At 44.6% G+C, this 24,807-nt stretch overlaps 1 protein-coding gene across 4 annotated transcripts in view; it reads right to left on the bottom strand.

Annotated features, from left to right (window-relative positions):
• Positions 1-24,807, bottom strand: part of ebf3a (EBF transcription factor 3a) — a 60,310-nt gene that overhangs the window by 35,254 nt on the left and 249 nt on the right. For all 4 annotated transcript variants that reach the window (XM_085467101.1, XM_085467103.1, XM_085467102.1 and 1 more), the window contains exons 1-6: positions 23,124-24,807; positions 21,094-21,250; positions 20,098-20,161; positions 19,962-20,017; positions 18,279-18,352; positions 17,971-18,039 (exon numbers count right to left, since the gene is read on the bottom strand). The exon at positions 23,124-24,807 is cut by the window's right edge and continues 249 nt beyond it. In XM_085467101.1, the coding sequence (XP_085323227.1) occupies positions 17,971-18,039; positions 18,279-18,352; positions 19,962-20,017; positions 20,098-20,161; positions 21,094-21,250; positions 23,124-23,245 (542 nt within the window). In that variant the 5' untranslated portion in view covers positions 23,246-24,807. The remainder of the gene's footprint in view (positions 1-17,970; positions 18,040-18,278; positions 18,353-19,961; positions 20,018-20,097; positions 20,162-21,093; positions 21,251-23,123) is intronic.

The raw sequence follows: 24,807 nt of genomic DNA, 5'->3' as shown, positions 1-24,807 counted from the left end.
GAAAAGAGTGTTTATCTGTGGGGACTTAATATTGACTCATAATAAGAGTACAGCAGAATTTATTGACTCCATGTACAGCATCGGTTTATTTCCGCTGATAACAAGACCGACCAGAATAACATCTCACTGCACGACTCTATTAGATAATATATTTACAAATATAATAGAAGGAAAGATAAAAAGTGGGCTGTTAATCAATGATATAAGTGACCATTTACCAGTCTTTGCATCTTATAATTGCCATTATAAAGTGAACAACGATGGACACGAGATTATTTACAAAAGAATAAGAACAGAGAAGATGTTAAACTGTCTTAGAAAGTAACTTTTAAAGCATGATTGGAATATTGTATATGAACAAAAAGAAGTTAATAAAGCTTACGAAGAATTTTTAAGAACATTTAACACATTACTTGATAAAAACTGCCCAGTAATTGAAATCAACAGGAAACACAACTATGCAGGAAGACCATGGATGACAAAAGGACTACAAAATGCCAGCAAAACAAAGAATACCTTATATCGAGAATTCATAAAAAAGAGAACAATAGAAACTGAAAGGAAGTATAAAACTTACAAAAATAAATTAACTAATATAATGAGATCCTGTAAAAGAGAGTATTACATTAAAACACAATAAAGATAACACAAGAGATATATGGAATGTATTAAACAGTATAATCAAAGATGAATCAGGGAATAACAATTACCCTGGATCATCACTTTACAAACTATAGACCAGTGTCAATACTCTCCCAGTGCTCTAAGATACTGGAAAAACTCTTCATAAAAAGATTTGACAGTTTTGTGGAAAAATATGAATTACTGACAGATAGTGAGTTTGGGTTCAGAAGCAACAGGTCAACAGCTTTGGCACTGATAGATTTAATGGAAGAGATAACAGAACGTGTGGACAATAAGAGGTACGCACTCGTTTTCTTACATCTAAAGGCGTTTGATGCTGTTAATCATGAAATTCTAATAACAAACTGGAAAGGTGTGGGTAGGGGAGTGGTTTTGGACTGGGTAAAAAGCTATGTAGGGAATAGGCAACAATATGTACAAATAAATGAATATAAATCTAATTTGATGGATATAGCTTGTGGAGTACCTCAAGGTTCAGTACTGGGTCCAAAAATGTTTATTATGTACTTAAATGATATCTGCAGAGTATCGCAGATTTTAAAGGTTGTAATATTTGCAGATGACACAAATATACTGTGTTCAGGTGGGGAATTGCCACAGGTTTTGGAAATGATCACACAGGAATTAACGATATTAAAGAAGTGGTTTGATATAAATAAATTATCATTGAATCTCGATAAAACCAGATTTATGTTGTTTGGAAAGCAAAAGAAAAACATCAAAGCAGTAATATGTGTTGACAATGTATATTTAGAAAGAGTCAATGAAATGAAATATCTTGGTGTGATCATTGACCACGAGCTGGAAGCCACACAGCACTGATGCTCGGGGGAAACTGGCACGGGGCCGTCGTGGGGAACACAAAGCACATGTTGGATCAGAAAGCCCTGCACATGTTATACTGTGCTTTACTACTGCTGTATATGAGCTACTGTGTCGAGGTCTGGGGAAACATACAAGAGTAACACACAAACAATAACTATAATACAGAAAAGGGCCATCAGATTAATAATAATGTGGGTACAGGGACCATTGATCTGTTATTGTATATTTTACACATGTTTGTATGGGATATTGTATTTGTTTTAAATGTTATATACCTATGTGGTATGTGACTTTTGTTGCTATGATGCCAGGTCTCTCTTGGAAATGAGATTTTTAATCTCACTGAGATTTTTTACCTGGATAAATAAAGGATTAATAATACAAATGCACTCTTTGTCAAAATGCAAGCTTTTAAATTCCAAGAGTTGGTGAAGCTTAAAACAGCGCAAATAATACATAAAGTAAGAAATAAATTGCTTCCAAAAGAAATCTGTAAATTGTTCATAGAAAGAGAAGGTGGGTATAACTTAAGAAGGAAGTGGAATTTAAAAATACAAAGTGCTAGAACAACTTTAAGAACGATGTCTATCTCAGTTGCAGGAGTTAAATTATGGAGCAGACTAACTGAAGAAATAAAAGACAGTAAAAACATAAAACTGGGTTAAACCAGGACGGTGATGTTGCTGGTAATGGTGTTGTTGTTCTTTTTGGTTTTTTGTTTGTTTGTTTGTTTGTTTGTTTTTCCATAACTTGTGAATCTGCAAATTTACACATTGTGTCTTTTTCATATGAAAGAAACTGTACTGTGGTGGGGCTTGATTATTTCTTGTTTTTGATTTCTGTATGTTTGTTTTGCTTTACTTTTGTTTCACATGTTGTTTGTTTAATTTAAGACTAAATAGAAAATAAATGAATGAGAGGTCAAACTTGAGGGGGTGGGGACAAATAAGTAAATACTTCTGCTCCTTTTCAAACAGATAATGGAATGATATTTTGTAATGATTGTGAAAGCACGTTTGAAATGTTTGAAATAAAAATGAACTGAACTTAGTTCGTCTGATTTTTCTTTTCTTGTTGTCTCATTTAAACAGCTTTTATTCAAGAAAAGTTGCATAACAATGGTCTCTGTCCCTTTGTACAGTGCAGGTACATCCATGAGTTTGTGGTTTTAAACAAAAAGTGATTGAAGTTACTCAGTCTGTGTTTCTATGACGTTCTTTTAATATCAGGTCATCCTCTATGAAACACAGGTTGAGATTGTTGTAGAGAACCTTGGAAGGTGACGGAGTAAAACCTGTTCCGCTAATCCAATCACTGGTGTCATGCATAAAACATGCCTGAAGTTACCTGTGCTTTCTCCTGATTGGTCCAGGTTTGTTTAGTGTGGTAAGACAGATTCACGGACGTGTTTAATGTTGGAGAACAAAACATGAAACTGTCTGAAGCACGTGTGAATATTTTAGATGTCACACTAAAACATTTAAAGTGTTCAACCACAGCTTATTACTGGCTTTAGGACGAGTTTGGTTTTAACAGACAGCTGCTGACCAATCAGAGTTCACAGATGCGTCCTATGTTTCAGAGGGTGGATGACATATTTACTCCGGCTCAGGATGTTTGTGTCTGTGTGTCTTACAGTGGGTAAATCCAAAGGACGCGCTCTCTGTCATCCTGTCAGCTGTAACCCTGAGCACTCCCTCCCTCTCTCCTCCTCCGCTGTCATCCTCTCCCAGGAGAGACGGAGGGATGAAGGAGAGAAGACAAAGAGCCGAGACTACAGCTGCATCCGCACTCCAACCCCAACGCCAGCGTCTCCTCCCCTCAGCCCCACCGGCCTGCTCAGGTCCCATGTTCAGAAACACCGTCTCTGCTTTCTACAGTTTTACAAAATACTGTGATGCCAGCTGTCCGGACGGGTGCGTGTGGAGGGTCAGTGCTACAGCATCACAGCGGTTTCCACGGTAACGGGTTGTAAACACGCACACACATAGAAGGACAAAAAAGACAGAACTCGCTCTAAGGCGATGTGTCTGGTCTCTAAGGGTCTCAGCAGTATTGATTACCCAGCATTCCTTGCAGCTTGTCTCTAATGAGCCTACAGAAGGACAAAGTGCTGACAGTGGCACACACACGCACACACACACGCACACACACACACGCACACACACACGCACACACACACAAACACACACACACACACACACACTCTGAGCAGATGTTCTGTAAACAAATTGAGCTTTCTTTTCCAAACGAAGTTCAGCACCGCCGACTGAAATCACTTTTACACTTTGAGTCAATAATCAGCATGAAAGACTGACTGCACACCTGAACAGGTGAACATCTCAGCTGTTTGATGTGAGAAGTGACTTTAGATCAAGGAAACGATTTAGAATCATGAAGTTCATAAAGAAGAAATGCCTCAACACGAGGCTCGACCGCAGGTTGATACTGAGAGATTCACACAGCATCATCCATCAGTAACCACGGTAAGTTTTCTACACACGTGCAGGAGTTCAGATGTTTCCTGTCGGTTTAGTTTTTCAGGTGCGTGCTGCTGCTTCAAACGGAGAAAATAAAGGTTAGATGTTAACCCTCACTACCCTAACAAGGTCGGCCGGCGACCAAGAGTCTGTCAGAGACATTAGACTTCATCACTGGAGGTCACATAATAATTTAATAAAAGCAGAGTTGAATAATAAGAACATCCATCGTGCTCGTCACCATAATGAATTTTAAATAAAATTTAAAAATATGAAACGCGAGGATTAATTTACTCAAAAAGTACAAACATGTTTCTGATGTAAGAAAGTTACCATGACAGCATCGTTCTGTCTTTGTTTCCTGTGAACCTCGTGGTTAGCTCATTTTTAAGGTCTGTCTACCTTTGAAGGCAAATATAATGAAATTATAATTTCAAATAAAATACAACTAGATTTAATCAGAGAGGAATTGCACCCTCGGTCCTGGGCTGTATCATAAAGCGTTAACAGGAAAATCTCCATATTTAACACACGGCTGAAAAAGCCGTGGACGCCGCGCGGCTGATTCATGGATGTTAACAGGTTTACTCCAGCGTGGGACACGAGTCACGCTCCGACCACCGGCTCTGCTGGCCGCTGACACAGGTGGCGTAGAGATGTGAACGCCAATGCAGAAACCACGTGGGTACAATAAGAACGCCGTGGTTATGACCTGCGCTACCGCCTGTAGCTCAGGCGGTAGCGCAGGTCGGAAGGTTGGTGGTTCAATTCCTGGCTTCCCCTAGTCTGCATGCCAAATATCCTTGGGCAAGATATTAACCCCAAATTGCTCTCCGATGCATCCATCGGAGTATGAATGTGTGTGAATGCTTCTTAGAAAGCACTTAGAACAATGTGCTTGTGTGAATGGGTGAATGCACAAGTTGTGTAAAGCGCTTTGAGTGCTCAGAAGAGTAGAAAAGCGCTCTATAAGAACCAGTCCGTTTACCGTTTACCGTTATCGCCATGGTTACCACAGTTATTTTTGTTTCCTGCTCCTCTCTCAGCAGGAAGTCCTGCTTATGTTTGTCTGAAGATAACCTCTGTCTGTCAGCGCGACCTCTGACCTCTGATCGGCTGCTCGTACACGGTCTTATCGCTGTGCGGTCTCAGCTGATCGTGCTCTTATCTTCAGACACACACGCTCCATCCGTCTCCACCCTCCTCCTCCTCGTCTTCTGCGTTTCCCTGAGTATTTCCTCGCCAGCGATCGAGGTCATAAATCTACACACAGCACAGATTAAGCTTTCAATTTGTTATGTGATAAGCAGAGAAGACCTGACACACACACAGACACACACACAGACACACACACAGACACACACACTGTGTTGGAGTTAATATGCTCTATGAGGTAGAAAATGTAGTCGCAGAGTGAGGACGAATTATACTGACGGTAATGTACTGCCTCCCTGTGTGTGTGTGTGTGTGTGTGTGTGTGTGTGTGTGTGTGTGTGTGTGTGTGTGTGTGTGTGTGTGTGTGTGTGTGTGATTTACGTGCTGCTGGCAGCTCTGTCTGTTAATCTGATGCGAGTCATTTGCGCTGCTCTCTCTCAGGTTCATCTTTGCTTTAAAGCAGCTGCTGCCTTTAAACACTCTTCATCACCTCTGTTCACACTCTTCACCTGTTTCTCTGCACACAATCATCTTTTTATCAGTTCTCATAAATAAAGACAAACATGTTGTCTTCACACCAACAGGAGAAGATCAAACACGCTGCAGAGGCACATATCAAAAATCTAAATGAATACTGCGACAGAGTCCGATTTCCAGGAGCGCTGGAGTTCGCCTGTGCAGTTGTTTAAAGTCAAAATTATACGGTGAAGTAATGACTGCTGAGTTTGTATTGCCTGCCTTTGTTTAGAAACTAGAGTCGGTACAAAGGCAAAGAATCAAAAACATCAACACAGATTTATGTTCACTGAGATCAGCTCAGTACACGAGCGTGAACCTGAGCGAGCCCACAGGGTCAGAGCAGAGCCGCCTCTCTGCTGATTCACAGACTTATGGCACCAACACAGAAAAAACTGTCTGAAGGTTTTGTGTGGTTTCATTCTCAGATCTGACATACTTCAAGGAAACGACGCCTCGAGATATAGTTAGAAACTGGAGAGGTTTGTGGCAGCGGCCCAGGGGCTGTATTGACATGAAGGAATATAAAGCAGTTTGTCGCTTGAAGTGACGTTTTTGGTCAAATGAGTTCTTTAAAGAGCCAAAAATGACTGAATATGAGCAGAGAGTACAAACATGCTGAGGGACTGGCTGTGTTAGTTCAGTGACAGAGTCACAAACTCGTGTGTACACTCATGTCTGCATTTAGATTTAGTCAAACACAAACACAAGAAGAAGAGCTGCCACGTGCACAGACAGAGAGGACCAACGACAGGCTTCAATCTGTGCTCGCATTTGCAGTTTTGTCTATTTGACGCTTAAAAAACAAGCAAAATATTTTAGGAAATATGTGTGCGTGTTTTCTTGTTTGTTTGTTTGGTACTACTTGAACACTATCTGTCCAATGAGACGACAGTGGCCCCCGGCTCATTTAAGTTTGAGACCCCCGATTTATGGGCAGTAATATACTTTAATAAGCAGTAAGGCTTCACAGAGATTAAATAGGAAACAGCTGCTGGATATTAAATAGCAGCGGGCAGGTAGCATAAAGGAGGGGCTAAGTCACAGAGAAGAGGGGCAACCAATCGTCAGTCAGTGTATTCGATCATAACCAGCCAGCATCCGCAGACTGTCAACAGACAGAAGCAGCAGCTCACTAACAGCTCAGCGTTTACCCGACGACCTGCTGAACGTTCACGTTTCTCTTAGAAATAAACGCCAACTGTCAGCCGTCTGATCTTCATTCTGTTCAGCCTGAGTCCAGCTGCTCAGAGGAAGCTCCACAACTTCACGTTAATCTGAGGGTTTCAATTTAAGTACCACAATAGGACAGTGAGTCCGTTCTGCTGCTTTCTGTTTGTAAAACATGTTCAGTATCATAGAGCTTTGCTCATTTTTGACATACCTTTGTTACCTTTGTGATCTTTGCTAGTACACATCGAGCAACAGATATGCTGACCCTGACTCTACAACCAAAGACTTAAACACTGATCATCAGCCTGCAAAGGTATTCATCCATCCAGCTTGGGCCAGTCTGAACAGAGCGGTCACCTGTGTCGTTTTAAAAAGAGCGTACAGAGGAACGAGTGCTTGTTTCTAGAGACGATGCTGAGACTGAGTGTGTCTGCGACCTCAAGGGTCAGCAGCAACAGGAAACAACACCACGCGATTAGCCTGATGAATCCGCTTCACTCGACCTCTGACTTTTGTTGTAATTGGAAACTAGAGAAGCAGTCAGGCAGCAACATAGTGCTCTGCATGTTCTTAGCGTGTTCCCAGTGAGCTGTGACTGTGTCCTTGTCTTGTTCTCTCTTCATCTTCCTGTTTATTTATCTCAGTTGTTGTTGATGCGTCCTTGGAGTGTTTACTAAGTGCTGTCAGAGCACTTTCTGCATGTTTTATTCATGTTCTTTATGTCAGTTTTAATTAGAACATGATCCCCAACAAGCTGCATGACAAAAACACACCAGCAGAACGAGCAGCATCCACACCCTAACCCCAGAACCTGCTGTCGTCTTGTAGTCTGCTGCTGTGTCGGGCTGCAGGCACAGTTTATATAAGACCAGTCTAAATTTAACCACTGTCACACATCGACTGCTGCTAGGGATGGACTCGAGAACAGTTCTTGTAGAGAGCTGGTTCTCGGTAGTCTAATTCCGTGGAGTTGTTAGTCTGCCTACCGAGCCAGCTTATTGATCCTGAATCAGCTGATTTCAGTTCTGTGTCGGTGGAAGAAAATAGCGCCGCAGTCTCCAACATCGACATGGATGTTATATTTTTATTACACAAAAGATGAGACGATAGAGTGACGACTGCTCCAGAACAGAAACAACTACACAGACAGCATGCTAACACTAAGTTAGCCAAGAGCCCAGAGTGACGTTAAGCTGAGTAAATGCTGACCCCAGACCAGCACCATGATAACGTGAGCTGCTGCTGAATTTCAAGAGGTAAGAAACTGATGAGCAGTCAGGCTGCAGCCTCCGTTTCTACCTGTTCATGTTTCTAAAGCAGAATCACTTTAAAGTCTCTTTGTGCTGGTTTCCATCTTTGATTTGTGCTGTCGACTTTATGCTCATACATAAATACTTGGAGAAAGATCACGCGTGTCCCCTGTAGCCTGCAGGTTCAGATGGTGAACTGGTGATTATGAGACGGTGTGTTTCAGATCCTTTTACAGAGTAACATGAAAGTAATATAACGAGTAGTATAATGAATGTCTTTCTCCTGGGTGTAATTAGGTAACGTACTGCATTACTTTTAAGAAAAGGGTTCTGTGTAATATTGTAATAATTACATTTTTGAGTAATGACCCAAAACTGATCACAGCAAAGAGGGAAACACCTCCAACATGCACAAACATTTGATCACTCAGCATGTAATTAATGTGCATGAATGTAATGTCTTTGATATGCTGCTTAGAGATGGTGGTGGCTAAAAGTGGAGCCAGTGAGAATTGGTACGGGAAGCGAAAAGGAACTGAATCCATAAGCGATTCATTATGGAAACTTATCGATTTTCAGCCCAACTGCTGTCTGTTTGTTTATGTGGCGTTAACTGCTCTGCTTGTTCAATTAAATGTAATCTCAAGACTCTGGCTTTTCCTTCTTTTTGACATCTTATCAACTCTGATTGGGATCAATGTTTGTAAAAAGGAAAAGAGATAAAAGAATGAGGTTGCAATAATTTACAAATCATACAAAGGCTATTTTTATGGAAAATAGTCCAAAGACAACAGGTCAACATGTGTCTTATCACATCCAGCAACGTCCGGCAATGTCAAAAATAACATCGACCAAGATCCAGCAAATTATGGAGTCACTATTTCTTAATTATGTTTGTAAAATTGCTGAATTGTTTTCCCGAGCAATCACATTTCAAATGTTGTTATTTTCACTTTAATTTTAGGTGTTTAATGACGATTTGTGCATCTCTGTCTCAACTGTTTTAAAGCTGAACTGTACTCTGTGTGTGTGTGTGTGTGTGTGTGTGTGTGTGTGTGTGTGTGTGTGTGTGTGTGTGTGTGTGTGGTCAGATGTGTTTGGGCCTGTCGCTCTAATTATCACCAAATGCTGGACAGGTTTTTCCTAATTAGCATCTGCGGCTGGTTTGAACATTGAGCTAATTAACAGCTATTATGACTCTCTATCACACACACACACACACACACACACACACACAGATTGCTTTTTTATAGTCAGAGACAGAATGTGTGATTTGCACACTGATAAGGAGTCGTGTGTGTTTCAGTGTCAGATGGCATCACAGGCTGAAGAACTGAGTACCAGCTGTTACAACACACACACACACACACACACACACACACACACAGCAGTGAACATTCAGTCCATTCAGGTCAAGGAGATGAGACACAATCCAGATGTGTCGCAGCTGTGTTCAAATCTAATGTAAAGTCAGTGTCACGTTTCTCGACAGCGGAAAAATTCTGAAGGAAACTCACAAGTTTCTCATCTCAGTGAGGAAACCACAATTTCCACTATGACACAGGTTTCAAACTCCAGGCCTCGAGGGCCGGTGTCCTGCAGGGTTTAGACGTGTCCTTGATGCAACACAGCTGATTTAAATGGCTAAATGACCTCCTCAACATGTCTTGACGTTCTCCAGAGGCCTGGTAATGAACTAATCATGTGATTCAGGTGTGCTGACCCAGGGTGAGATCTACAACCTGCAGGACACCGGCCCTCGAGGCCTGGAGTTCGACACCCCTGCACTATGAGTTTCTACTCTTCAGCTGGATCCTGGTCCAGTCGCACTAACACAGAATGAAACCTGCCGTGGATCAGAAACACAGAGTGATGTTTGTCATCTGACAGAAATCTGATTTATCCCGAAGAGTCTGCAGGTCCTCCTACGGCAGACAGACGGGGTCAAACAGAGCAGCAGGAATATTCAGACTCTGACATTTTACTGCTAAACAACTTAATGTCAGCTGTCAATCACTCACACACTCACACACACACATACATACACACACACACACAGACACACACACACATACATACACTCACACACACACACACACACACACACACACACACACACACACCTCAGTGTTCAGACTGTACAGAGGAGGAGGTAATTAAATGAGATAATGAGGAGTCCATCAACTCTCTGTTCACGGTAAATGAAAACAGACAGCTCCTCCTCCTCTGTTCTTCATCACAGGAGGAGGTTATTAACAGCTGGACCAGGCTGGGATCTCTGATTCCTCTGCTGTCCATGAACACGTTCACCACCCAGAACAGGCGCCATGTTCTTTGTAAGAAGTAGTATGTTTAAATATTCTGAGCACTAACGTTTAGCAGCACGGGCTCTGACCAATCACACACCAGCTCTGCACATGGACCAATGAAATGTCAGCAGGGTCTCGGCAGGTGTTCTGTTTTCATGAAGTCACCTCTTGTTAAAATTCAGAAGAGGAAATTTAAGAAGAGAGGAGGGATGAGGACCTTCACAGGAAGTGACATAACAATACCACAGAATGTGAAAGTTAGGACACAAATATCATCTAAATCCCTAAAAATACATATATTCATCATGAATTATCCGAGATCTTTTTATGCATCTGTGTCCTGATTTATTTTGATGGTAACAAAGATCACTGAAAATTTCACACTTTGATCTTTAATAGTTTTTGAGATTATGTTCAAACTTTGCCTCAGACATGTAACCGTGACAACTGTGTGAAGGTGGCAGTTTTTCAATAAACATCTGTAAAAGTATTTTTATGCAAATTGGAACAGAAAATGTTCTGGAAATCAGCTGATTCAAGATGGAAGTTTTGATTTATCAGCTGACCATAACAAAATAGATTTGTGCAGCAACTTGTTGAATTTCTAAGATTTAACCTCCCAGGACCTGCGTCCACATATGTGGACATCACATTTTGGGTTATTTAGACCAAAATACTCAATTTTGCTCTACAAGGGCCTGATGTCCACTTACGAGGACATTATGCTGCCACTGTTCTATCAAAATTGTATACGAATGTCTTCATATGTGGCTCTCATTTTTCTTAGAAACAAAAATCAGGTAAAAAAATATTTGGTAATTCTTTGTCTTTACATTCATCAGGTCCCAATCAGCCCAAATAGCAAAGAGAAATTAAAATTGCGTGCCATGAAAGAGTTCGGGTCTTAGCAGGTTAATGTACGTATGATGGTTTTACGTGTTTACAGTGAACCAAACACTCCAAACGTTTCCAAAATAGGAAAATGAAAATTGAAAACCGAGGTCAATAAAAATCAATCCTGTGAGACCAGAAGTGACAAGACGCAGTGGAAACATCCCCTAACCCTCCAACCAAAACCAACCAGCAACCACAACAGCAGCAGATTCCCAATTCTTCCTCTCCGTGTGCAGCTGGCAGAAGTGACATCAGAGGAGGTAAAACCCTCGCCGCCGTGAGAGACGGCTCGTTAAAACTTAAAACTCAAACAGCAAAACACAAAATGAAGCAAAGAAACGTCCCTCTGACTGTGTGTGTGTGTGTGTGTGTGTGTGTGAGTGTGTGTGTGTGAGTGTGTGTGTGTGTGTGAGTGTGTGTGTGTGTGAGTGTGTGTGTGTGTGTGTGTGAGAGTGTGTGAGTGTGTGTGTGTGTGTGTGTGTGTGTGTGTGTGAGTGTGTGTGAGTGAGTGTGTGTGTGTGTGTGTGTGTGTGTGTGTGTGTGTGTGTGTGACTGTGTGTGTGTGTGTGACTGTGACTGTGTGTGTGTGTGTGAGTGTGTGTGTGTGTGTGTGTGTGTGACTGTGTGTGTGTGTGTGACTGTGACTGTGTGTGTGTGTGTGTGTGTGTGTGTGTGTGTGTGTGTGTGTGTGTGTGTGTGTGAGAGAGAGAGAGCGTTGTACCTAATTAGCCTGTCTGATGCAACGTAAAGCTGAATCCTGAAATACCAACAGAGTGTGTGAGGCGCAGCCATGAAACCACACACATCTGTTTTTTTAATTGATAATCAATAGGGACGTGTCTCTACCGGCAACACTTACTGATGATCAATACTCACACACTCACACACACGCAGGAGGAGACACCTGTTAAAAAGCAATTAGAGGGAGCAGATCTGTCTCCCCTGAATCTGTATCCTCGTAACAGCAAAGGAGGACAGAAAAGGAGAAACGATGAAGACAAAGATGAGAGGAAGACTCTCCAAGTACTGCAGGAGACGAAGGGGTGAAGAGGAGGTGAGGAGGAGGAGCAGTTTGTGAGGATAAAGGGGAGAGGAGAGATTTAGTTGTAAAGTCAGTGAGCGTCTCCTCGATCACAGCGTCTGATGTCTAATGATGAACAAGACGATCAATACGTCACCTCTAACTCCTGACAGGGGCAGCGCACACACACCGACAGACACACACAGTGAGAGTGAGTCGAGGCTCGTATGTTGGATAACAAACGTGTTTGTTTATATCATCAGTCATATGATTAGTTTCATCTCTGAGTGGCTCGTCTGATCCAACAAACTGCTCCGCCCCTTCCTCTGTGTTTGACTCATGCTTTCTGTTTGCTCCGCCCCTTCCTCTGTGTTTGAATCACGGGGCCTTTCTCAATATGCGTACTTGCGTTCTCGTGTACTCGTGATACGTCATCAGTCGGAGACCAAGTACTGCTCCAATTCGAAGTACGCATCAAGCCGAGAACGCGAAAAAGTCCCGGATGTGTTCTCGCTCCGCCCGTTTTATCGAGCATGCATCGGTGGTGACTTGTGTGGACTTGGTACAGCTAAATATCCCAGAATGCATTTCGTCCAAAACTCAAACACGGCAATGGCGGACGAGCGGGGCTAAAACTTACATATTCCTCTTTCTGGGTCACAAAATAAACTTTTAAGTTCTTTTCAAGCGAGAATGTAGCTGTGTGAACTTCAAATATCTGCTCAGTTTATCAAGATGTCACATATTTCCAAACGCGCTCCGACGTTTTCGGAGACGTCTGTGACCCGCCGGCTCCACAGCAGACAGCGAGGTCGAGGATTATTAGAGCCGGCGAGAACAGCGGACTCCCGGCACATCGTTTTCAACCCCCCGCGGTCTTTTCGCTGCTCAGGTTAAACAAACCCCAGCAGCTGTCTATTGTATTGAGTGTCCACTAAAATAAAAATAGAAGCGTTCTAACATCTCACCTGCTTGTTTTTATTAAGATATTCATGTACACTATTTTTATTAATAGAGATTTCACTACTGAGGTTAAACATGATATAAAAGTCACTTAGATCGCTTCTAAATGTTAATGTTTGGTTTATTTCAGTGTTTTATTTGTTCCTGAGTAAACCGGTTCGGCTGTGATTAAAGCTTCATAACATATTACTCACAGTTAAATTAAGAGGGGACGGCAGTAAAACCTCCAGACCTGTGACATCATCAAGTACGCGGGCGTTCCAATTGTACAAATCGCGAGTCCGTGCTCGCGTACTTGAGAATTGAGAAAGGGCCACGCTTCCTGTTACAGACGTATTTATCCAGCACCAAATCACAACAACAGCAGCTTCAAGGTGGTTTAGGCTGTACGGTAAAGACCCCACAGGAACAGCTCAGAGTCATTTTAAGAAGCCCTGACCTGCAGACCACAGCCCAGGAGAAGGAGTCCATCTTCAGAGTTTACTAACTTTTTAAGTTCGACCCCTCAGCTCTGCTCACTGTCCCGTCTCGTCTTTCAGAGCGTTTGGATCTTTAAACACACTTCGTTGTCATAATCTGTTGTTTTTGAAGAAGACATGCATGTTTTCAAATGAACTAATCGGAGTTGTTGGTAACTGAACGATTATTTCCGTATTACCATCAACCTGTGTATGAGCACAGCTAACACATGCAGGTGACTGCTGTGTGTCTGACACTTTTATACAAATCCTGGTTAATTAGTCTTTGTTTATTTACCTGCCCCCTCCCCCCCCTCCCCCCAGGTGACTCTGCCAGTCAGCCATATTTGCGCTTTCTGTGAACGGCGTGTTCGGCAGTGAAACAGCAGCAGATGGTGTGTTCAGGGTCACACTCTCCACTCCGTGACTGTTTCCCAGGAAGAATAAAATATTCAGCTACACTTCATCTCTCCATTGACTCCCATGCATTCATACATTTAACATTTAGCCGGCCGCAGCCCTCTGGGGGCCCAAACATTATTCTGCTGTCAGTCACCCTGAAACACGGCCAGTAATGAGATTCCATCCAAAACCAACCTGCAGCATGAGAGGGAAATCACACCTACGCCCGCTAAATGATTGACAGCCCATCGTCCTCCCATAATCCCACGCTGCAGACACCAGAGACCCTCACAGACAGGAGATTGTACCCCCCAAAAAAATTTCTCACATCAGGTATTCAGAGCGAGAGCGTGTAAAGATGAGAGCTAGTTCCATCACCACCATCATCAGCAGCTACAAACAGGCAGACAGATCGACGGGGAGCTTTTTAAAGATGTGAACGTGACTGAAGATCATCGCATTAAAATGTTCTCACAGTCAGCGCTCAGAGGGGGATCGTCCCATCATCGATGACCCTCCAAAGCTCTTCACTCAGAACAAAGAGCCAGACGAGGTTCAGCCTGTGGGCTGGGCCCCTTTGGAGGCCGTGAGGGGAAATAACCTGCACAGAGTAATGGTTTACCGACGGGAACGCCACAGGATGCTCGACGGAGGAACAGTAGGCAGAAATCAGGTCACTGGTCTGAAACTACGCCTTCAGAGGATGAAGCAAAAACATCTGGGAGGGGAAATGTCTGTGCAGGTTCTCCGTCATCCAGGTCTGGATTATTGGACTTGACTCAGAGGTCCAAAACTAAGTGATGATCGCAGAAGTAAAAATGTGAATCGCTGCATGCAGAAAGCAGAAGGAAGCTGCAGCTCTGCATCCTGTCAGACAGTCGTCATGTTTGCAGATGATGCTGCGCTGTTCGCACCTCTGAGAGCTAATGGCTAAACGTGACACTGACAGGTATCCTGCACCGATGGCTGCGTTCACCGGCAGCAATAAAAAACTGACTCACGTCATTGTCTCGTTTACTGAAAATGAGACACATTTAATAACAAGTTCTCATTTATTGACACGTCACAGTGAAGAGTGTTTTTCTGTTTTATCCGGTCGTTCAGTCTGACGTCACTAGCCGTGTCTGGGTCTAAACTCCGCTGCAGGTCCATATATCAAACGATCACTATGGCATTACTGAGAGTTGAAAACTGTCTAAAGTCTTTCATCTTTAATAAAATGATCAGCGTTCTGCTCTACCAGGTGTAACAATTGAGTTTAACATCCAGGCATCCATGAAAACGGAATTTAAGACATTTAACGGAGTTAGAAGTTAGCAGGGAGTTAGCTCGCTAGCTTCTATCTAAATACAATATAGCATGTCCTGACTGCGGGGTTTTGGAAACAAATTAAAACGTACAGCTCTGCTATCACTTCCAGCATAAATGAAGACAGAAAACTAAACAGCAGTGACGTTTGTAGGGTTACTGAAGTTGGGCTAGCTGGTATATAATGATGTGACCACTAGCGACACAGCTATGTTAGCATAATATAAACAAGCTAACTTTTTTCCACTCGATAAAAGTTAACGTGAGTGTTCTCGGTGGTCAGGAACAAATGTAATCGCATGGCAGGATGCTGTAAAAGGACCAAACTTCAGCCAGGAGAACAACTGAGATAATCCATCCACAATACGAGGTTAGTCATTCATATACTGCTGCATGGGCTGGGCTGCAGTTACATCCTAAGGTTTTAAAAACTGAGCTTAAATAAATGATTAGCGGTAATAAAAGCCGAGGGAGGTCAACAGTGATCACTGACTGTTTTAGGAGCTTTTTGAGATCAAATAGAAGAAAATACAAAACATTAAACATGTTAACAACACAAAAGCCATATTAAACGCAGACTACTTTAGACCCGGAAGTAGGATTCGTCACGTCATCACTGAACGACCGGATAGTTGTTTTAAATCATCTTTATTTTATACAGCATTTCTGTGCGCACACGTACGAGTGAAGAAGGAGTTACAGTTGGCGGAAAGAACATGTTAAACGAAGCAGCTGTAAAATTCCTGCATATGTTTTATTGTTATTATTGTTGTTTTCCAGCTTCTGTCCTGTATGCAGAGTCCTAATAAACTAAAAGCAGTATGATCCACATTTAAGATATTTTTTATATATATTTTAAACGTTTGCTTAAAAATGGAAGCTGGAAATGAAAGGAAGAGATTAATTTATTCAAGTACATTGTCTAACCTTTAATGAGCCAAAAATCTGTGCGTGTTCAAAGACTTTAAACCCGTGGCTGCATCCTGCATCTTCCGACTGCGTGTCTGCTGGCTTTACTTCCTGTCTTTGTCTTCCTTTCCTTTGTGACGGCCCACCCTGCGCTCACTCTGTTCACCTGTCGGTTTTTTGGTGCATTTCTCTTTTCTGCCTCCTCACAGTTCATTTTTGATGCTCCTTTCTTGCACTTTTGTGCACTGTTTATGCGCCTTGTAAATTAACGCTTATCTTTAAAGCTGCGTTCAGCTTTTAATTCAGTTCAGGTCGACATGCTGACAGAAACCAGCGGTGGGTTCTGGAGTGAAGGAGAAGAAATGAAATGCTGTTGTGTTAGTTTTCTTGAAGTGAGAGCGAACGAATCGCAGTGTTTGTGCTCTCTCTGCAGTCTGACCCTGACATGTTTCCTGTTCACTGGACGCCGCCAAAAACACAGGAGACCTTCCCATCATGCATTTCAGCTGGCAGAGGGAGAAAAAAGAGCTGCTGTAAAAATCTCCACTTCTCTTTTCAAAGAGCTGCTGCAGTCACATCCATCCCTCCATCCATCCATACTCCCCCCTCCTCCGTCCACAGGGGAGAGGGGGAGGGAGGATTGAGATTAATACTCAGGAGGAGGACAAGAGCTGAGGAGAAGGAGGAAGAGGAGGGGGAGGTGAAAAGAGAAGAGCATAGCGTATGATTCCTCATGGGAGGCCAGGAAGGAGGGGAGGGGGAGGAATCTGAGAGGAGGATGAAGAGGAGGCGCAGGCTCAACCACATCAGCCCAGTAGCTCTACACGTCATCCTGTTTGAATGATTTAAAGCCGAGCTGCATTTAATGTTCACCTTTCATTAGCCCTTAAATTCACAGAGCTACTCAGCGTGAATCACGCTCCCACCGCACATAATCAGCACGTTCGTGTCACAGCTCACTTCACTTTTATTGATGTGGCACCAACAGTCACTTTACACTGTAAGGTAAAGCCCCAACAACAATGAGCAAGCACTTTGGCGACAGTGGGAAGGAAAAACTCCCTTTTAACAAGAAGGAACCTCCAGCAGAACCAGGCTCAGGGAGGGGCGGGGCCATCTGCCACATGGAAACATGATTGGACGAAACCCTGAGGAACGCCAGCATGAACCTTACTGTGTGACACAACAAGCTTCATTCATACTGTGCTGCTGTGATGTCACTACAGGTATGCTAACCTGAGCCTGGCAAAGGTAACTGACCAATAAACAAACCCAACCAGTCTGCTGTTTCTCACTGTGTGTGGCACCAAACTGCCTCTTCATCCAGATACGAAACCAGCAGGTGGATCAACAGAGTCACCTGAACGCAGCAGATCAGCTGACGTCTTTCATCACATCCTGCTAAAAACCTTCACGCAGGGGGCGCTACTCAACCTGCAGCTCCTCCTGTGTCTGTGACTCGGCTGGTGCTCTCTGGCGACTGATCGAGAATCTGCCGCTCGGGCAGAAGACAACCTTTAAACGTACGCGACAAGGCTGACAGGAATGCGCCGCGTGTCATCGGTGTCTGTTTGTCTTTGTTGCATCTGCTGCATGTTTGTTTGCGAGCGCACAAACAGTCTGACAGGTGTATGTGAGTGCGTGATGCTTCGTATCTGTTACCTGTCGATGATGACGGGGTCTGACGGCGTCTCGTTCCTGTTTCCACAGCTCTTCTTATCGCAGCAGCGGCTGACACGCACACAGAGAGACAAAAATGAAAGCAGACCCGTCAGTCACTGCAGAGCCTCGTATTTCTTTCAGACAGCTCAGGTGAGACACCTGCACACGCCCACTCTGTATGCAGGGAACAGGCTCCATCAGGGCACGAGTCACCGTGGACGTGAGGATACTGCTCTCAAACATCGAGACTTTTATTTGAAGCAGAGAAGAAGAACTACTCAGATCTGGTCGGTGTTTTGCGGCCTTACCTGCACATGATCTCGTGCGTCAGCAGAACTCGGCACATCTCGGGGTTTTTGTCCTGGCCTTCATAGATGATTGCCTGCACACACACAAACAGGTAAAGTGAAGATCACCTGTTGCGCTTCATCATGGCCCCGCCCACTGGCCTGCAGCAGAAACAGCTCCATTAAAGCCGGTTTCATTCGTCTCAATTAGAGCTCATTATTAGCGATTAGCCTGAGTGAGAGTGAGCGGGACACAAACATTTGATCCTCTGAATGTTTCATTACAGCTGCAGCCTGCAGATATTCACATGAAACAGCTGGAACCAAACGCATGAAACGCCTCTCTGTCACGGCGAGCGCCGGCTGACGGCGAGCTCGTTAAAGCGCGCTAATTGAATGAGTCGTAGGGTTCAAACGCTGCTGCTGCTTTTCATTAGAGACAAAACTGAGTGACCCGGCTGCTGATGGAGCGCTTCTCTATCACACAGGGACCACGCCCATCAGCGCCTCCTACAGACCACAAATCCTCGGTGCTGATGGAGTACGGCCCCCCGTCTGGCCTCAGCTATGAGCCTGGCTTTACACGGTACCACAGAAACCGACAGGGGACGTAACAGTGTCCATCTTTTCCAACCAGTCAGGATGAGCCTGATCGGAAAGCAGCAGGCGAGTGGGACCACACAGAGCTGACAGACACGTGCTCGCCACATTCCCACCATCGTTTCAGACGATGAGGAAACTGCTCAGACGTGAAGGCGGCAGATGGCAGCGGCTCCTCACTCTCTCCGATCACATGTTTATTCTGGAAGTGGCGTGCTAGCACGAGTCTTTAACAGCTGATTTATTGACACTCAGAGACAAATGCAAACAAGCTGCGACACGACGTTCAATCTCTAATAAACTCAACACAGCGGCAGACCGAGCGCCATCAGGGCGCCGATTCTCAGGCGCGAGTTTGAACTTGGAACCGTCGAACAAACGCGAGCAACAAACTCTGTGATCAAAGGGTCTGTTTGACTTCAGTGGCTCAGCTTCCTGTTTGAGAAAATCCTGAAATATATCGAGGAGGAGGAGGAGGAGGAGGGGGAGGACGAGAAGGAGGACGAGGAGGAGGAAGAGGAGGGGGAAGAAGAGGAGGAGGACGAGGAGGAGGAGGAGGGGGAAGAAGAGGAGGAGGACGAGGGGGAAGAAGAGGAGGAGGAGGAGGGGGAAGAAGAGGAGGAGGACGAGGACGAGGAGGAGGAGGGGGAAGAAAAGGAGGAGGAGGAGGGGGAAGAAGAGGAGGAGGACGAGGACAAGGAGGAGGAGGACGACGACGAGGAGGAGGAAGAGGAGGAGGACGAGAAGGAGGACGAGGAGGAGGAAGAGGAAGAGAAGGAGGAGGAGGAGGACGAGGAAGAGGACGAGGAGGAGGAGGAGGAAGAGGAGGAGGGGGAAAAGAAAGAGGAGGAGGAGGAGGAGGAGGAGGAAGAGGAGGAGGGGGAAAAGAAAGAGGAGGAGGAGGAGGAGGAGGAGATGTCTGTCTGAAAGAAGTCGGCCTGAAACTCTGTCCGACACCTCGGACTGCAGCAGGAAGAAAAAGACGCTCTTATTGTGAAACGTCTGATTTTTGAGGTTCATTGATCAGACGAAACAATCGTCGCTGCCGTTGCTGTTATTGATCCTTCCCCTCTCGGTGCACATGCTGATGATCAGTCATCTCACCTGTTTGGTCATGGAGTCGATGAGGCGGACGTACAGGTCCTGCTCCGTCCTCACCCCTGCACACAAACCAACAGTCGGGGTTAGCGTGAGCGAGCAGAGACGGGGCTGTGCTGCTCATTAAAACAAGCGCACCCACCGTTACTGTAGAGCAGCTGCAGCTTGTAGTGGATCCCGTTGTTGGTTTTCTCGCCCGTCGGCTCCTGAAACAAAGTCAGGAAACAAACTGAGGCGTGGGTGCGTTTGGTTTCACCACCTGATGTGACCAAGCAGAAGTTCTGCATGTTTTAGTGCATTAGAGCGCGCTGGTGTGTAACTATTTCAACCTTTACACAAGCGCACACGTGTGAGGTGGCTGAGCCTGCTGCATAATCAGAGGGGAATATTTAAACTGATTATTCTAACCACACGTTGTTTGCTTGATGCTGAAATGAAGCGTCAGCTCCTGCGTTTAGAAAACATGCAAACTTTTGGAAATCGGCCGTGAAACTAAACACACCTCTCAGCTCTGTTTGGGGCTTCATTTTCCCTGCTTGGTGAATCACATTCACACTGGTCTGTCTGCACTGAGCCGAAGCTGTTGGGCTGATAAACATGAATCAACCTTCGGCACAGACGCGACTGTCAGAGGGAAAAACTGCTGCATTAAAATGACGCAAACTGCATTTTATTGTGTTTACTGTGCACACTACTGCCAAGCACACCTGTCACAGGTGCTGTTGTCTATTATACCGCTGTGGACATGTTACGCTGCTGGAGCTGCGGTATCAGTTTGATGAACGAAGCCTGAGCTCGGGATGCGGAGCTGACGGTCTCAGCTGTCCAGATAAATCTGCATTTTTATTTAAATGTAAAAAATATGAAGTGAGGTTCAAATAAAAGCCACGTGTGCGACGCTGATAAAATCAGCACTACTGTGTCACTGTGCTTGAGTTCAGCCTGAATGGCAGTCGCAGCGTTACGGCGCCTGGCAGAGGGTCTCCTTCCTGTCGGGATGCGACTGAGTCTCTAAAGTTCAGATTCCATCTCTGTTCTCCGTCATAAGAATGAGAGCGTCTTTGATTTCTGTCTTTGCACACTGTGCGGTGTGTTTGTTTTATGTCCCAGCTCCTCCCCGCATCCCTCTGAGTCTCACCTTCTCCTTTTCCACAAAATCGACGTAGGTGGTGCGTTCGATCTCGACGGGCTGACCCTGGCGGTCGTACAGAGCCAGCACGAAGTGGAAGAAATTGGACTTCCTCAGGTTGGACGGCGGCTGCTTCTCAAAGTGAGCGCGAGCTAACCCCACCCCGCTGAAAAGCAAAGAGATGGACAGAAATATAAAAGATGCAGGAGGACGAGGTCAGGTTTATTGTTGCAGTCGTCACAGAGCTTCCTGCGCTGTTATTTCAGCAGGATGACAGTTTCACGTCTGGCTCATGTGCTGAAAAACAGCGTATTACAGTAAAATGCACAAAGTGCTTTAAATCCAGGAAAACTTCCTGAAGATGAACAAGGTCAGAGCTCAGATTAGGACTCGCTGAAGAAAAACGCAGGTCGGACGTGATTAATCGCAGCTTCACGCGGTCGTCAGGCCGAGAAACACATCACACATTCACCGTATCAAAGTCTGGACGATGAACACGCGCTCAGCCTCAGCACAGACACACTTCAGTCTGACCAATTACACATTATACTGCAGTAATAATACAGCAGCGCGTTATTAGAGCTGTAGTAAAATTTGTGTTTAATTTAAATAAACACGTTTGAGTCGACTTTAAAAAGCTTCTCACGGGTGAAAATATCCAGAAGCTTTTCCTTGTTTCACGGCGAGAAGGTGACTGAGGAAAAACAAGCTCTGCACTAAAAAAGAAAAATTCACATTTCATGAGTTTAATCATAATAAATCAGCTGAAACGTTTCTGTTAAAATTAAACGGAGGATTTCGCTGCAGGAAAACCTGCACGATCCAATTTATTCATAAACGTGAGGATAAAAATCTTCATCATTCACCAAACATGCTGCACAACTTTAAACGGTCACATGGACGCAGCTTCAACATGTTAAAGAGAGAAAATCAGGTTCACACAAACTGTGAATCACATGCTCGATTTATTAATATTCATGCGAAGAAGTCAAACTGCAGCTTTGACCTCGACCGCGAACATCATCGCAATATCTCCCAGTGTTAAACCCGGACGGCGGCGCAGAGACAAACATGCTTTCATAGAAACAAGTCGTGCTTTTAATGTGAAATCTTTAAGGTCACAAAATGTTAGAAATGTTTTTGATGAGAATAAACTTGAATTTGTAGTTTATGTCATCATGAACTAAAATCATCGTGTCAGGAAATCTAACAAGAGAAAAGAGTTTGTGCTGAGAATTTAAAAATATTTCTAATAGTTTTTGTTTCATTTTTAAAATTATTTAAATGAATTTCCTGCAGATGTTCAGGTGGATTTAATTCTTTTTGTTCTATTTTTGAACATTAATGTTTATTTTCTCAGAGTGAAATGATTTTTGTGGCTCATCCTGAAAAAACTTTGTGGTATTTTCCATCGTTCTAATGCAGAAACAGATCCGACGGCTGAAGCTGCTAACGATGATAAACTGTGACGCTCAGCTGCAGGGCGAGCTCAGACCGCTGCCGACCCGTGCCTCGTTTATTACACGCAGCGCTTTAACCCCAAACCTTCGACGCCATCCAGAGAAACACGAAGTCAGTCTGAGGAAAAATAAAACGAGCTGCTCCTCGGCTCAGACAAACGTTTCACTTTGGGAAACAAACACAAGGAGAAGTCTTTGAGTCAAACTCTGAAAATTTAAAGATCAAATAGAATTATTTGGATGATTTTTGATAAGTGTTTCCTCGCTGTTTTTATTCACTTTAAATAACTCACATTTACAAAAACATTCTCCCTGTTTGTCTGTGAGCTGCAGGAATTTTCCTAAACTTCAGAAACATTTTAAAATCTTATTTTCAATCTGTCTGACCTTCAGAAACATCTAAATAATCTATTTTTTCCCCTCCAGCAAAATAATAATTAGTGTTTTTTCTGCTGAAGATTTAAAATTAAAATCTTTTCTTTGAGCTGCAAATTATTTTTCTTTCGAGTGAAATAAAACTGCTGTGGGTCCGTTGGGACTACAGCTCCCGGAGTCCCTGCGGGGTGGCGGGCAGTTTACCTCTGAGCAGCCGTGTTGGCGTCCACCACACTGGCCGAGTGCATCCAGGAGCGAACGGCCAGCGGCTCCTCCTTCATGTTGGCCGTGGCCCCGCGGGGCAGGTTGTCCTGGATCCCAAACATCTCAGGGGCCCGGATGCTGCGAGCGTCGCTGCTGCAGCTCAGCCGCAAAAACAAGAAGAAGAAGAAGCAGAAAAAGTCCAGCAGAAAAAATGTGATCTACAGGACGGAGCGAGGCTTCTGGACGGGCGACATTTTCTTCACCCGCACGTCGAGGTCTAAAACGAGGCGGCGAGGACGAAGAAAAACAAGGAGTTTAAAATTCTGCTGAACTTTTCGTCTGATTTGCAGATTTAATTCAACTTTTCAGGGCAGAAATTTTTTTAAGTTTTTAAGAAGGTTTTTTTTTTTTTATTCTTGATCATCAGTGACAGAAAAAAAGGCCGGAGGAGGAAACGGGAAAAGAGAAATAAAATCCTCAGAGGACGAGAAAACGAGGGGGAGAACAGCCGGGTCCGGACGGCGAATCAAGCAAAGTGTCTTTTTTCTTTTCCCCAAAGAGAGGAGGAGAGAGGAGGTGGGCTGGGATGGAGGGGTGAGGAGCGGAGGAGAAACTCTCAGCCCTGCGGCCCCACAGGACTGGACGGCAAAACCCAAAAACCCCACGGGTCTTCCTCCTTGCTGCTGACGACATCACGGCGGGGGTGGGGCCTGGCCTTATAAGGACAGGAGAGGTGAGAGACGATGTGTGTGCGCGGGTGTGCAAGAGCAAGATGAAGAGAGGGAGGAGGAGGAGGAGGGGGAGGAGGTGCCAACCAACCAGAGCCAGAGAGAGAGGTCTTGATCGCCCCATGCTCTCGCTCGCTCTCTCTCTCAGTCTGAACTGGTTCCTGTTCATCCCATCACTTCGTGTGGCTGTGGTGAAAATCCGCTCAGAGATCCAGTCCTTGTGGTCCTGGGTCTGTTATCAGACCCTGAGCCAGGTCAGCGGGTCCCTGATGGTCTCTGTGGTAGCAGCTCAGGCCAGACGGAGGCTGAAAGACCCGACCGAGTTCAGACTCTCATCCAGGAGGTCAAGGTGGAACTATTCCTGACCCTGATCCAGAACCTGAGCAGCAGTCACCAGGGTCTAGTTCTGGTTCCGCTTCAGGACCAGGTCCCATCCTCATGTTTCTAACACAGCAAGTGTCTCCTGTGACTCAAGTTTGTGACCACTTCCTGCTTGCTCAGAGGGACCAATCTAAGCGCCGGCGGTACTGGAGGTGTTCGCTCGCTGAAACCGGGGTAACGTGAAGCCGGCACAGGTGTTAAAACCCCTGAGCTTAAATAGTCTCGCGCTCAATCGCCAGAGAGTGCTGTGACCTGGACACAAATAGGTTTGGGCTTGTTTTTCCCGTCTCAGAGGCGACTGCTTCAGAAATCCAATTATCTCTGAATCCTAATCATCTCAATCGATCATCTCCATCAGTAAATGTCCAATCAGCCGTCACGGTGCGTTCCTGCGTCCTGTGGTTCACTGAGAACAATCTTCAGTTGTCTGATGCTTCCTTCGCTTTTGTCTCTCGGCTGATTTTCATCACCTTGGTCAGAAACTTCCTCTGAGAGGATCTGACTGTCAGACAAGAAGCGAGGCAGGTTTTTCACAGGCACTCCAGTCTTCAGGGGCGAAGGCCTCCGAGGCTCCG

This window comes from Copadichromis virginalis, linkage group LG8 (assembly GCF_057382275.1).
Source record: "Copadichromis virginalis isolate Kocher_CV1m ecotype Utaka linkage group LG8, C_Virginalis_male_GT1.1, whole genome shotgun sequence".
Classification (NCBI taxonomy): Eukaryota; Metazoa; Chordata; class Actinopteri; order Cichliformes; family Cichlidae; genus Copadichromis; species Copadichromis virginalis.
Note: the sequence above shows the minus strand (reverse complement) of the source record. Positions and strands in the feature narration are given on the sequence as shown.